This window comes from Enhydra lutris, unplaced genomic scaffold, assembly GCF_002288905.1.
Source record: "Enhydra lutris kenyoni isolate GAN:26980312 unplaced genomic scaffold, ASM228890v2 scaffoldscaffold3, whole genome shotgun sequence".
Taxonomy (NCBI): domain Eukaryota; kingdom Metazoa; phylum Chordata; class Mammalia; order Carnivora; family Mustelidae; genus Enhydra; species Enhydra lutris.
The window spans coordinates 29,326,588-29,342,070 of NW_019154087.1; the positions used below are offsets into that span (position 1 = coordinate 29,326,588).

At 36.4% G+C, this 15,483-nt stretch overlaps 1 protein-coding gene across 1 annotated transcript in view; it reads left to right on the top strand.

Moving 5' to 3' along the window:
* Positions 1–1,080: 1,080 nt before the first annotated feature.
* The window catches only part of LOC111156460 (endomucin), a 110,281-nt gene continuing 95,878 nt past the window's right edge, over positions 1,081–15,483 (top strand). Inside the window, exon 1 of the mRNA XM_022517379.1 lies at positions 1,081–1,405. Coding sequence (XP_022373087.1) covers positions 1,336–1,405 — 70 coding nt within the window. The 5' untranslated portion in view covers positions 1,081–1,335. The remainder of the gene's footprint in view (positions 1,406–15,483) is intronic.

Here is a 15,483-nt window from a genome sequence, read left to right on the forward strand (position 1 = left end):
AAAGGCGGTCTGTTTTAGAAAATTAATTAGAAGAGAGGGTAAAATCCAGTCTTGCTTATCCACAAGATATAAACTTGGAGCTTCTTCTGAGACTTGGTATAGTTTAGGAAGAAACAAGCTAGTGTTTGGGATATTTTGATCAGTTGACTTGCTCTAACCACTTTTTTAATGAGTTCTCCTCAGCATAGTGCAGCAGTGAAATGTGGAGGGTCAGGGTGGGGGAGTTTTCCTCGCTATTTGCTATTAGAGCATCCTATGAAAACGTCCCTAAGCGGAAATGGTGTAAAGTGAAGGAGCAATTATTAATTTATATGGAGAAATTTTTGAGCATTCCCAGCCCACTCCTCCCAAAATAAACTTTCCTGAGCTTTTCTCATACCTTAGGATACATCGTGCTAATGGAAGCATAAGATCAACTGTATCCCAGGATACAGTTCAAGCCTGCTGTGGCTCTGCGGGATGTCGCCCAGGGCGGATCCATAGTAGGAGCTGGGCGGGGCCAGTCTGGCTGCTCAGGGGTGTGCACTGTCCCTGCAACAGCTGGGGCAATGAAAACACCCAATGCTAGTTTCCAAAAGCAGGAGATTCTTGTGTAACTAATTTTTCTTTATTCTTCATCGAATTCCACCAATAAAAGCCAGGAATGAGCAGTGAATGGTCACATTGTTGCTTAATTCTATTAGACATAGCCTGAAAAACCTCCCTGGACATCCCTAAGAAGTCTTTTTGCTTACTCGAGAGCAGAGCAGGACCTATTTAATACGGTTTGGCACTGATCTCCAGAAGGTGGTCTTTGCTCTTCTGGCTTTCAAGTTGGAGAGAAGGAAGAAAAGTTGATTCCTTGTGCATTTTGCTCTAAACTTTAACCCTCGGGCGATTAAAGCCTCTTTATCCAAAGTGAGTCTCTGGTTAATAAGGCTCTTTTTATAACCACTCCGAAACACACTTTCAAAACAAAAGTTAGAAAGCTGTATGATCCATTCTCAAGAAAGATCTGTTTCTGTTCAGAACCCGCCCTGACCTTTTTGTTGAAGAAGAACAAAATAATGGAGTAACAAAAACACACGTGGCTGCCAAAGGAAGAGAAAAAAAAGTTCCTGTAAGGCACTGAAACAATAAATCTCCTCTCTGCTGAACTCCCAAAGGGAGTGTGTGTATTTCCTCCCGTTCTTTATCAGAGCCCCCGAAATAAGTGGGAATGGGCAGTGGCTGCTCACACTCCGCGCACCTTTTCCATTTGCTAATAAGGCCCGGCCAGGCTGGAAGGGAGTTGTCCCTGTCTCACTCTGGAGAAAAGCGCCACTGAGACGATCCACAAGACGATCCTCGAGCACCATGAAACTCATTCAAGTGACCATCCTTTGTCTTCTTCTGCCCAGTCTCTGTAGCAGTAACAACACCACAGGTACCGTTTTCTCTTATTCCTCTGACAGGGTGGGTCAGAAATTACTGGGAGGGGACTCAGCCTCAGTTTACCTTCAGGGACCTTCCCCTGAAACTTGGATGCAGCAATTCCTTTGCTGTGTCGGGTGCGTGGGTATTGATTGACCTGGAGTGCGAGGAGAAGGCTCCACGGAGAGGATGTTTGTTTGCACGGGAAGGAAATGCTTGCTGGTGCAGTGGCCTTGCTGTGTATTTATTTGATGGCACCATAAAGGTACTGAAGAATGCATGACAGCATTTTTGAAGAATAAAAATCTGGGGGTAAAATGCTGTTTACAAATGTACTGTTTCTCAAAAATGTTCCTCTCAGGCGTTAAGCCTAGAAATAACAAGATTGTCAAGTATGGGTGAAAGGCTGTAATCAGAAATACTGCATTGCAGATGTTGGCCTATATTTGTCCCAACTATCTTTTGGTTCTGATAAATGGAGAGGCTGGATCAAGCTGCCTGGGGAAGTGAATATTAATATCTAGAGGGGGCAGGACGGGTTAAGAGGAGAGTCATTTGATTAAAGTTAATAACATTTGCTCTGGAAATAAGTGCGTACCTACACATATGCACACAACATTTTGCACAACATTTCAGAAATTTGTAGATGGACCACAATTTCAGAAATTTGGTAATAAAGGATATATATGAACCACTATAAGCTCTGACTATATTAATGACCAGTTGCAAGAAATTATTACATATGGCTGTAGCCCTTTCTGAGAGATTCTCTGTAAGCAATTAAATTTGATGAATATTTATTAGGATCCTAGTACTTACCAGTGCAAAGAATACATAAATGATTAAGATTACCAACGATGTCCTTACCAATGATTGTCCTTACCAACAGTGGTAAATGTACTGTTGGGAGAAAACAAATATGTAATTCTAACACAAGACAGATTTGGCAAGTGTGAAAACCAAAGTACCAACTATCATAAAAGAACACAGTTGGGAAATATTGATTCTGGGGGGCCCTGGAAAACAATCAGTTCAATTTCATTTTGCGTGTGTTTTTTTTCAAAAGTTTGCTTCCTACAAAAATTCTAATTTAGAATAATAGTGTAGGAAAAATTAGACACAGTCTTTCAACAATCTTTGTCATTAATTTCCCAAAATACATGTACAAATTTAGGATACATTCCCAAACATTTCAAAATCATACATGATTGCTTATCACACATCTTGGCATTTCCAGAGTTAAGTTGCCACAGGTCTAAAGACCAGAAATTCTAACTTAGAAGAGTTACCAAGCATCTGATTTTTTAAAATAAAGAGTATGAAGGGCCACAGAAATCAGTGCACAAGCGTGTAAATAACTCTTCAGTATGCAAGGGAAATCCTGATGCCATGAAAAACTCTGCTCACAAACAGATGTCAAGTCAATATAAATTTGAAAGTCTGGGTTAGGCTGCTTACCACTGCAGCTCTTCTACCTCACTGGTAATGAGCCCAGCCTGTTAATAGTGTCTTCTTTCTATGGAACAGTTGGCCCAAGTAGGATAATTTCTCTTTTGAGCAGAGATAATAATTATATCATGACTATCTCCTTAACCTCTGCCAACAACCCTATTTGTTCACTTAAAGAACATGTCTGCAAAAACTCTCTATTTGTCTTAGAAAAAGGAAGTTCTAGCACAAGAGCATAAACTGACCATCTGAGTGGTGCTTGGAAGGAGCTGGAAGAGATTTTCCATCCAGGTGTATGACTTTGTCACACCTGGCTCTGCCGGTTTTATGTTTCCCTTCCCAGACAGGGCACAGGAAATGAAGCATTTCCTAAGCTGATTTATTAAGTTCTTTCCCTAACCCCCTATACCGGAAACACATTGATTTTAAAACTTTGTACCTTGCCCAAACTCAGAATGCTTACCATATATCCTCAGCAGGTTTGATTATTAGGGATGAGGAGGGAAGCAATTCCTTGGCCTTAAATTCACAAGCTGTCAAGAATATCCATGCTTCTTTGCATAGTAATTTATTCTTAAATAATAATATTTTAGAGAAATTGACTACTTTTCTTTTTCCTTCTGGCATTTTTGTCAGTCTCAGATTTAAATACATACAATGTAGTCTTCTGTGCTCTTTATGAAAATCAAGTGAATCTTTTTACACACCAGCCAGTGACCTTCTATTACTTGGTTGCTGGTATAATATTTTACCATCTCCAATTTGGAAAGCTCTTCTGTTGAAATATGCAGGGAAGGTTCCTGAAAAAGAATTGTCATTCTTTCTCAAGGTTTTCTGAATTGTATTTAAAACTGAACAACCCCTCCTCCTGTGGCTTTTAAACCCCTCTGGCTTATAAATCTAGATGGAAGAGCCTTTGACTGTCAGGACCAAGAGAAGTTAAATGAATAGGGATTCCAAGAGAAAGGAGGTCCAGGAAACAATGTACTCTCCCAGCACCATTTGCTTTTTGAACTTTACACTAATTTAGGAAAGATTAAAATGTATTAGGCATTTGCGAACAGGAACAAACATCATTTTATTGATATCTGAAGAATCATTGCTTGGAGAAATTCATTTGTTAGGGATTGAACATCAGTTTTATGGGAAAAAAATGGATCGTAAAGATTGTGAGACAGACATTATGCTAAATGCTATAGATTTATAGAGATCAGTAAGACTCGGCCATGACCCTTGAAATGGGGGAGAGAGGAGGAGTCAAGTAATTATAAGTTTGATTATATTGTAAGTCTTAAGTGGTAAATAAAGAATGGTCCAGAGCTTAGTTTTCAGTGTGGAATATCAGTAAAGGCTTCATATAAAAGTTGAAATTGTGATAAACTTTGATTTTGAAAAACAGATTTTAAATCAATGAAATTTCTTGAGTAGGAACATGAAAACCTGAGGATATTCTAAAGTACACATGTAAGAAGGTCAAAGATTGGACATAGGTTAAGTTTTGGAAAATAAGGTTGGAAATAGAACCTCAAAATATATGCTGACTACCAGGATGAGAGCTATTGACTAGTTAATAGTCAATAGTTAAAATTGAATAGTTATTTAGTTTAGAGCCTCTAAATACGTTTGAATGTGAGAGTTACATGATCGGGAATATAAATTGGGAAGATTAATCTGTCAACAGAATATAAATTAGACTATTGTAGTCAAGAGAGACAAAAGATAAAGAAAATAGAGCACATGTTATTCTAAGTTTGAAAGCCTATCAATAAAATAAAAAGAAGGATCTGGGGAAGCACTAAAGGAAGTAGATAGTTGGTGATTTGACATATTCTTGACCAATGAGGGAGAAAGTGACTGTGATGTACAGAAAGGATTATCTGAATACTAGGAGTAGGGAAACGGTTTGGGAAGAGAGGGAGGGAAAGAGAGATAGAGACTGTTTAAGGAGAAAATTCATGTATTTGACTTTGGACATGCTGAGTTTGAAATCCTAGTAAGATATTTAAATAGAGATGAACAGGGTAAATTAAAATCCATGGGTAGTTGGAATGCCCCTGTAGCTGGATGAGGGGGTGAGTGTTCTTTACTCTTGAATCCCAGGAGTTCTTAGTCCTGCTTTTTGTAGAATTAATAACATAGAAAGACAATTTATTTCTCACCTAGATATTCATATTTCTAGCTCTCTTATGGCACTTGTTTTTTAATTCTGTCATAATTATGTGTAGGCATATCTTATTTCCTCTATCAGACTACAAGCACCTTGAAAGTAGGGACCATATATATTACCATATGTAGTTTGTCCAATAATAGTTATTTTTTTAAAAGATTTTATTTATTTATTTGACAGAGAGAGAGAACATAAGCAGGGGGAGAGGCAAGCAGTGGAGAAAGGGGAAGCAGGCTCACTGCTGAACAGAGACCCGGATGTGGGACTTGATCCCAGGACCCTGGGACAATGACCTGAGCCAAAGGCAGATGTTTAACCAACTGAGCCACCCAGGCACCCTTGTGCAGTAACAGTTTTAAACATATAATAAGGGCATAGCTGAATGAACACTTAGATGAATGATACAATTGCTTTCATTTTCTTTCATTTTTAATTTCTTGCAATGACAATCACTTACCAGTTTACTGCCTTGTCCTTGTGAAAAGATTATGGACACATATGACACATAGCATAGAACACGGATACAAGTTGTGGATCACTTTGATCCCTGGCTATGAAAATGGGCACCAAATACAAAGAAAGGGGCTTCTTATCAAAGGTAAGCCAATTCCCAAAGTCTAGCCAGAGGAGAAGGTGATAGGTATAGATGGAAAATCTAGTACCAGGTGACAGTAATCGACAAAAAATCTGGAGATGGAAACTGCTCTGACTATGATTTTTGGGGGGAAGAATATCTAAAAAGAACAGGCTCTACCTTTCCTTTTGGGGTATAAAATAATTTACATAATATCTTCTTATAGTTAGAAATATCAAGGAGAAAATATATGCTCAACTAACTTCTTAAAAATACAAAATGGCTTTTTTAAAAAACGAAGTTCACAAAAAAGGAAGTTTAAGAAAGTTAAATAAATACCACACATCCTTAACTGATGTGTTATTTTAGATCGCATATGAGTTGCTCTAGAGCAGATCATTTTACTTATTACTTCTGTTTAGCTTCATCACTATCAGAAAATCTTACCTAAAATAAGTGATCTGTTGTGGGAAGAATGAACCAATATGCAAACAAATCCAATGGGTAAGTGTTTAGTCCCCAAACCATTCGTTTAACATTAATTTTTTTTCACGACTCATTTTTTTTAATAGTCTTTGCTTAAAAGTAGATGTAATCTCACTCTAGAATTCCTGTTTTCAAAAGATTCATAACAGTTGTCACCAGTAAGTTCTCTGGCGATTTTATCTTGCTAATTTTAATTATTCAGGTAACTCAGGGGAAAAAAATGATGCACATTTGAGGGTTTCAGAAAGCTTTTATTTTACTGGATCATTGCCCATCCTCTTGTTTTCATTGATAAAGGTACATTTTAAGCTCTTAACTTTAACAAATTTTAACAATTTTAACTTGTGAATAATTATCTAATTCAAGTAAGTTCTATGCCTTTTTTTTTTTTTTTTGTCATCTCTTTCCAACTTCCTCTTCATCTTTGAGAACAATTCGAGATGCACATTTCTAAACACTGAATGTCAAAGCAGGAATGTACTCTAAGGGACTTTCAATTCCTGTTAGTAAGTGCCTCCTTTCCTGTTACTGAATTCCTGTGGGTCATTATAGCTCTATCACGATAGCATAATAATGCCTGTTGGGTGTTAAAAGGAACTTTTTCAGTTAGCAAACAAGACCCTCTTTGTGCTATTGCAGACACATCAGCATCCACGTGAAAAACATTAGTGATGTTAATTACATCTAGAAAGACCAATATATGGGTCCCAAATTTGGGAAAACCATAAGAAAACTCATTTTTAAAAAAGAAAAGAAAAATCATCTTCTCAACTTAAATAGAAGGTATGGCAACCTGCTATGCACATGTGTAACCTCATGTGAACTTCTATCTTTTGCTTTCCTGTCTGCTGTTATTCTGACAACAAGGCATGTGTCACTTGCAGAGCCCCTGTTGACAGTGATGTATGTTTGAACTGGAAGAGCAGGAGCAGTAGTCCTTTATGAGACCAGTCATGCCAAGAGGGGGGATGGAGCCAGTGAGTGAATGCTTTCCTCCTCTATTCCTGATCCATTTCACCGCCTTATTTCTCTAAGCTTTTCCTTGACTTCACTCTCATTTATAGACTGTCTGCCCACAAACCTTTGTCTCAGGCTCTGCTTTCTGGGGAAATCCAGAATTTATTATTTTTCTTAATGAGAACCTTTTGGTTTGAATAACAATATATACCAAGATATAGATCATCACCATTTCTCTGATACTCCAATTAATTTTTTTTTAGATTTTATTTATTTATTTGACAGACAGAGATCACAAGCAGGCAGAGAGGCAGGCAGAGAGAGAGGGGGAAGCAGGCTCCTTGGCAAGCAGAGAGCCCTATGCGGTGCTCGATCCCAGGACCCTGAGATCATGACCTGAGCTGAAGACAGAGGCTTTAACCCACTAAGCCACCCAGGCACCCCTCTGATACTCCAATTATTATTCACTACCTTTCTTCTTCTTCATTTAAAAAAACAAACAAATGAAAAGTTTTATCAACCTTTTGTTGCATACATTCAATCATGTTCTAAGCAGACCCTGTTCTAAGGCAATCATTTGCCTATTTGTATAGAGTCAGTAATGAATTAAATTGTGAGGTTGATAGCCAAAAATGTTGGAGTCATTGATTTTATTCTTGGTGTGCTGCCCATCTGAAATATGAACTGCTTTTGACATCTGTCTACTCAGTCATGTTCTGGCTTGAACCCAAATTAGCTGGGTCAAAACCCAGACTCATTTGAATCGGGTCCAAGTGAACCCAGGTGAGTATTGTCACAACATCTACTGACATCTACCATTCATCATGTCTGGCCCTTCATGTAGATTCCTTCCATCACAGCATTTAAGGCCGACTTTATGATTCCCATTTTAACGATTAGGAAACGAGGCTATAAAATTATACTAGAGCAATGTAGCTTAAAATCAAACCAGAGGATGTTGTTCTTCGAAATCTTCCTTATAGCTTGCTGCCTTCCAGTGTGGTGAAACTGTAGCAAGTTGAGTTTTTTGAATAGAAGAGAGGAAGGAGAGAAACTTGGCACTTGAGTAATTCAGAAGCCACTGCTGCCTCTCCTAACATCTTCCACACCTTTAAACCACAAATTAAGTGCCACAAATGAGTTTCTGCCTAATGTTAATGATCCTCTTCAGACGTTTGATTCAATTAACTAGTAGAAGATGCATTGAAAGGAGTTGTAGGTATTTGCCCACCTACCCCTTGTTAAGTTAGTTGAAAAAAATATATAATTTTTTTTGTAATATAAATGTGAGTGCAGCTGATATGGGACTTGGAGGGAAGAAAACATGCAGAGGAAATAACTATTAGTGAATTAATCACTTAGTGTCACATTTATAATTCTTTTGGAGCCGGAATGTCTGGGTTCAAATTCCAGCTCTCCCATTTTACTATCTTTGTGAACGTGGGCAAGTTATTGCACCTTCAGTTTTCTCAGCTGTAAAGTGGGATGAGTACAGTGCCTACCTCGTAGGAGATTTAGGGAGATCACGTGAAGAGATGTACACAAAGCACCCAACATAGTGTCATGCATGTGAGAACTCTAGAAGGTTTGCTGAGTTTTGGAACTCAGAGACCTCTACTTTATTATATCCCATTCCTTAGATAAACTGCCTTATTTCCAAACTGATTCTAATGCAAAATCAGCAAATATTTAAATAATTATTATGTTAATTCTCACAAAATGAAAAGCCAACACATGAATATTTTTCATGGAAGAATTGGTACGACATACTAGAAAGGTGATTGCCAAGGGATATTTTAATCACATTATATAAGGCACCATTTGCTCTATACAGATTGTATACAGTGTTTTTCAGATTTGTAGGTTATTTAACTCACTAATCCCTGAAATTCATAAATAAAATTATTTTTATTTTTAATGCGGATTCTAACTCTGGAGTCTGGGAATTGTCAACATTCTCACATGTTACTACCTGTCTTCTAGCACTGAGCACTGCTTAATCTGAGAAGTGGAATGTTAGTAGAAGGAACCTTGATTTTAATGTGAGAAACAAGTTTGGGTCTAGCTTCTTAGTATGCTGAAATTGATCAAGATATTAACTACTTCTTAGCCTCTATTTCTTTATCTAAATACGAGACAAATGGTATTTGTTGACACAGTATTAGTTACATGGAAATCCGAAAACCTGTTTTAAGTGCTTTATAAGTCATAAATTACTATTTAAATATTAGTTATTGATATGCAAGTTAACATTTAACTCACAGAATCAAGGGGTAAGTAGGAAGGCATTTCATAAATTTGAGAATTTTTCCTTATTGGCTTGGTCTGTAATGGCTGTTCCACCCTTGTTCTTTTGCCTATAATATTTTTATATGTTTCTCTATGGCTGCTACATATTCAAAGAACCGTGTGTTAAAATAATGCTTAAGTTATAAAAACCACACACATAAAACACAGAAAACCATTCGTATCACACATTGAGCTTATTTTTTTTAATAAAATGGGAAAAGAAATTGTTTTCTTTGGTATGAATTGTGAAATCGTCCTCCCAGGGCATTCAGCAAGTGTGAGGACATAAACACTGAGCTCTTAGACACTGTCCCTAGGGCTCAGACGCCACTCCTGTACTTGTCAGCTCATGGCCATTGTGAGAACTCCTCTCTCTAACAGTGAAACGTCCCTCAACTATCTCTCCCTGCAAATCCAGTTTTAAAAAACGAGACCCACTATTTTAAATGCACAGAATTAATTAAAGATTTATTAATAGTAATTGCATTTTGGAGATTAAGATTATGAAATTATGTGAATCCATAAGCTTCTTATTATTTTTCTTTTCTTCTTTCTTTTCCCAACAGCCTCATTTGTTGAGTACGAGTTTTATATTAAAGTTTACAACTTTATAGATTTGCAAAGTAGAAGAAAGAAAAATGACAGTGCTAAAACCATTTAAAAACCTGTTATTAGATTCCATTTACAGCCTAACTGAATGTAAATCTGTTGGCAACAAAGACAATGTCTAATTGATATCTTTTCCCCAGGACCTATCTTTGAACACATAGGTGATGCTTACTAACTAGCCCTTGCTTTAATTTGGAGAACTGTATTTCTTCAAAAGTCAGCAGAGTTGAAATGTACAAGGTATTCTTGGATTTGTTTTCAGTAACTTGAGGACAATATTAATTTTTGTCCTTGGCCTGTATAGTGGAGAAGTTGTGAGTGTCTTTTGGGATACTCTCAGTTGGCTGAACCAATTTGCTTTGTTTTATGAAACTGACCTTATTGCTGTATAAATAGTAGAATATGCCTGCATTTGGTTTATATGGACTGTTCAAATCACATAGGAATGGTGTATCAGAATGCAGGTGTTGAGTCATTCCGTCTCTTGTTCATGAGAAAAAAATGGTATCCTGTAATTCTATGTATCATTCATTGGGTAATTCTGAAACAGATAACACTATTCCTTATGCCTACCAAAATGCAAAATTATGAAAATGCACTTGTAAAGATGCATTGATTAAAGGTTTTACCACTCTAACTCTGAGGTCTTCATTCACTATGTTGAGTAATTAACTTTATTCTAATCCTGTCCAGAGGCAAAGGCATTAGATAATTCAGTTATTCCTAAGTTTTAAAAATTCCATTGATTGGTAAATAAAGAAATGCCCTTTGAATAGTTGACAGGGAGTTCTCAGGTTTTTACTTTGCCAAATAAAGACAAAAAGCACCTACAACGTGTATACCATTTACTAGTATATTACATAAAGTCTACTTTAGCTGTATGCATATATTTGGCAATTTAACAATTTTTTTTTTCCACTGAGCTCTGACCAGTGTCACAAGCCAGCCCTATGCAATGGTGGAGTATACTGTTGGCTAAGTCAAGAGCTCTTGGTCTTAGTTACCAGGGGCCAGAAGCTTGTTGTGTGACTGAACCAAGCAAATATTTTAACCTCTAAAGTCTTTAGTTTCCCCATCAATAATAAGAGTGCAGTTTGACTAAATGATATTGAAGTTTTCTTCCAGATCTACAGTTGTATGATCTCTCTGTAACAAGTGATTTCTGTATATTTTGCCTCAAGTTATCTTGCTTCACTTTCATCCTGTTATTCCCAGATTTGTTCACTTTGGACCAAGATGCTCAATTCTATTCCCTAATGTTTGTTTCATTTGGGAATTTTCAGATAGTTCTGTAAGATAATAAATGATTCTCATGTAAAGGGTCAGTTCTCTGCCATGAGAGACAATTCTCAGAGTACACATCAACAAAAGACACCTTTTTCCATTTTCCATGTGGAATTATTTGTATATAAACTGGAGACATGTCATGGTGGGAGGGATTAAAAAAAAAAGGACAGAGAGAGAGAGAAAGAGAGAGAGAAAGAGAAACTCATTGATATCCAGAAAGAGATTGAGAGAAAAGATGGGATTAAAGGAGTTTGAGAAAGTACCACAGGCTAGGAGAAAGAGAGAAAGCTTCTCAGAGAGGTTTGGAATGGGGAAATACCAGGAATGAGAAGGGAAGGGAGAAGGATGTATAACAAATGCTCCAATAGTTTGGAAAGAATGCTCCCCATAGGCCTTCTAGCCACTCTTGCCACTCTAATAGACGTGGTATTTGGTAGGGTTCTTTCTTCTTTTTCTTTTTTTTTAAATATTTTATTTATTTATTTGAAAGGGAGAGAGAGAGAGAGAAGGAGGGGAGCACAGGGAAAGGGAGAAAATCTCAAGCAGACTCTGTACTGAGGGTGCAGCCCAAGACGGAGCTTGATCCCTTGACCCTGAGATCATGACCTGAGCCCAAACCAAGAGTCAGAGACTTGAACCAACTAAGCCACCGAGGCACCCCAGATTCTTTCTTCTCATCATTAAATCTCTCGCTAGTCCTTCATTTTTCCATCCATTCTATTTGCAAAATACTTCACATTTTTCAAAGTACTTTTTGATCAATTATCTCATTTATTCTTTGCCATTGCCTAGGGGATTATACAGGCTGCTGTTATTGGGTTCATTATCAGAGAAGAGTCCAAGGACACACACATTAGAACTAAGATCAGTAAGTCTTAACATTTATTACTCATAAGAATCACTTAAGGTGTCTGTTCAAAATAGATTGTCCTAGGGCTCACCCCTGTGATCCCAAGACTTCTTCCAGTAAAATCCATAGAACTATGCTTCCAGCAATTACTACAAATAATTTTTATACACTGGTATATGGACATACATTCTGAGAAATCCTAGACTAGACTCTAATTTTCCTGACTAGCCATCTGAATTCTTTTCATTGTCCTATACCCACAAAATGACCAGAGGTGTTTATCTTTAAATACCTTTAAAGAAAACTGCTAGGGTCTAGTGTTTTTAGAGAACATTTGACATTAATTCAGTGTGATCTTTTGTTTTGTTTTGTTTTGTTTTGTTGTTGTTTTGTTTTGTTTTGTTTTGTTTTAGCTTGTACTAGTTTGTATAATAGAAACTAGATTTGGCCAAGACAAATATTATTTGAAGTGTTGAAATCTCCATAGGCACATAGATAATATTCTATTCTACAAAGTGAGATCTTTACAGTGTCTCTTTTTCTGCTTCCTTGTCCCCTCTCCAGCTTCCTTCTAATCACTCTATATTGGAAACAGAGTGAGGAAGGAGTGAGAAAGTTGATTGAAAGGTATTACTTGACCTAGCACTATAAGTTGTGCCCAGAGCTGTAGAGTGGTGCATTTTCATGGGTTCCTCAAAGGTGTGCTTTTGGGCCTCTTTCCCCTTGCAGCTCTTTGGTTCCTAAGAATGGATCCTTATTCTGGGAGTTCACTGGTTGCTCATTCCACAGCCCTGGTACCCCAGAGTTTCAGATGCTAAAATGCCCAACTCTCTAAATAGCCCTGAGGAACAGGATTTAAAACAGCTCTAAGTCTACTCTCTCACTCTCTCCCTTCATTTGATCCACAGGAGACAGTCACGTGTCTCTTTCTGCAATAATCCCTGCTGGGGCAGTCATTCTCAGCATAGTAATGACTCCCCTGGTCCTACACCAAAGCAGCTAGCCAGCAGTCTTTCATTCTGTTGATTTTACCAGATGTGAGTCATTGTCCCTATGTCATTCAACTATAAGGACAACATATTTTAAGGGAGGTTTGAATAGCAGAACCAGACGAGCCTTGCTCCTTTGGGATGAAGGAATTTGGTATTTCTTCAAAAGAAGTATTTTGCAATAGGCTCCTATAAAAACATATCTACGTATCTCTCTCCACACTTTTATGTTCCAGGGTAGAAAAAGGGATTCAAGTGTCCACAGAGCAGATTTTAGATATTTTATTTGAAAAATTAATGTGATTATTTATCTCACAACTTTGTGATTTCTCATACATTAGTAACCAAATAAAACTTTAATGTTCACATATTGTGCCAAATATCCTGTGCCAATCTTTCCTTTGAAACAGTTAAAAACTTGAATATGTATTTTCTCAGTTTGATATAATTATGCTGTAAATCAATATTATAATTAGAACAATAAAATTCTATGTATGTTTAGAAGTGAAGACATTTCCTTACAAATAACCTAAGGATTGTAGAAAAAAAATCATGATGGAAATTAGAAAATATGTTGAATATGAAGAGAAATAAAATATTTTATACCAAGATGTGTATGATGGAGTTAAGTCAATGATTACAGGGAACCCTATAGTCTTAAATATACACATTAGAAAGGAAGAAATAAAAAGACAAAGTAAACCCAAACAAAGTAGGTGGGAGAAGATAAGAAAAGTAAGAGTGAAAATTCATGAAATAGAAAAAATATATATAAAACAGAGAATTTCTGTATATAAGATTGCTAAGCTTCTGCCAATATTAATCAAGAAAAAGAAGAGAAAAAAAACAGAGAAAAATGAAAAAGATGACATCACTATAGTTGCCGCTAGAAATTTAAGTGGTTATCATGAAAAACTTTATGTTGATAATTTTGGAAATTTATATAAAATGAACAAATTTCAAGAAAAATAAGCCTCTCAAAACTAACTCAAGAAGAAATACAAAAGTTTGGTAGACTTTAATCATTAAAGAATTGCATTGGCTATGAATAATATTTTCACAAAGAAAAATCTCAGCCCAGCTAGTGTCACCAGAAAATTATACTAAACATTCAAATAATAAATAAATCTAGTTTTACACAAATTCTCCCAGAGACCTAAAATAGAAGTTTTACTCCTCCATTTATCTTATGAGGCAAGCTTATGGCTAAAATCAAAACCTGACAGGAGTATTTTAAGAGAGGAATATTGTTGACCAACTTCATTATGAAAAAAGATTTAAAATCCAACAAAACATTAATGTGCCCAGGTTGGGATTATATTAGCAATGTGAAGTTGGTTTAAAACCAGGAAATCAGTCAGGGCACCTGGCTGCCTCAGACAGTGGAGCTTGTGGTTCTTGATCTCAGGATTGTGAGTTTGAGCTCCACATTAGGCATAGTGATTCCTGGAAATAAATGAACAGAACAAAACAAAACAAAAACCCACCCAATAACTAAGAAATCAATCAACAAATTCACTAGATAGACAGAATAAGGAGAACCACATATAATCATCCAAACAAATGTCAAAAAACTCCTGTAACAATTCAATATTATTCTTTGTAAAAAACATTTAGGGAACAAGACTATAAGGGATTTTTTTAATCTGACAGAATAACTGCAAAAACTACAGCAATCATCGTGCATAGTGGAGAATTATTAACTTTTCCTCTGCGAATGACAAGATAATCTTGCCCAGTAATATTGCTTTTTTTTAAAGATTTATTTATTTAGAGAGCACAAGTGTTGGTGGGGGAGGGCAGAGGGAGATGGACAATCTCAAGCAGACTTTGTGCTAAGTGTGGAGCCCCACGTGGAGCTTGATCGCACGACCCTGAGATCATGACCTGAGCAGAAATCGAGAGTGGGAGGCTTAATGGACTGAGCCACCCAGGGAACCCCAGTAATATTACTTTTATAAAACATTGTACCAAATATGCTACCTAGTTCTATAAAACAAGAAAAATAAATATTACAATAATTGGAAAAGAAAAAATAAAAGTTTATATGGTATGATTGCATAAGTAGAAAATCTATAAGAATTTACTGATATGTTATTAGAATTAAATACCTAAGGTTTCTTGATATAGAATTTATATAAAGTGATTGTATTTCTATCTATCAACAGCTATTTAAAAAAAAGGAAATTTAGCAAAATATAATTTACAAAAACATCAAAAAAGAACACCAAGTATCTATAAATAATTCTAATAAAAGGAATACATGACTTTTTAAAAATAGACATGATTCTTAAAAGTAGAAAAATAAAATTTATTGAACAAAATGAAAGATTAAAGAAACCTTTAAAAGTTAGAAAAATGAGCCATGTGCATTGATTGGGTAACCCAGCATTTAAATGATGTTAAGTTTCTCCAAACTGACCCAGAGAGTCAA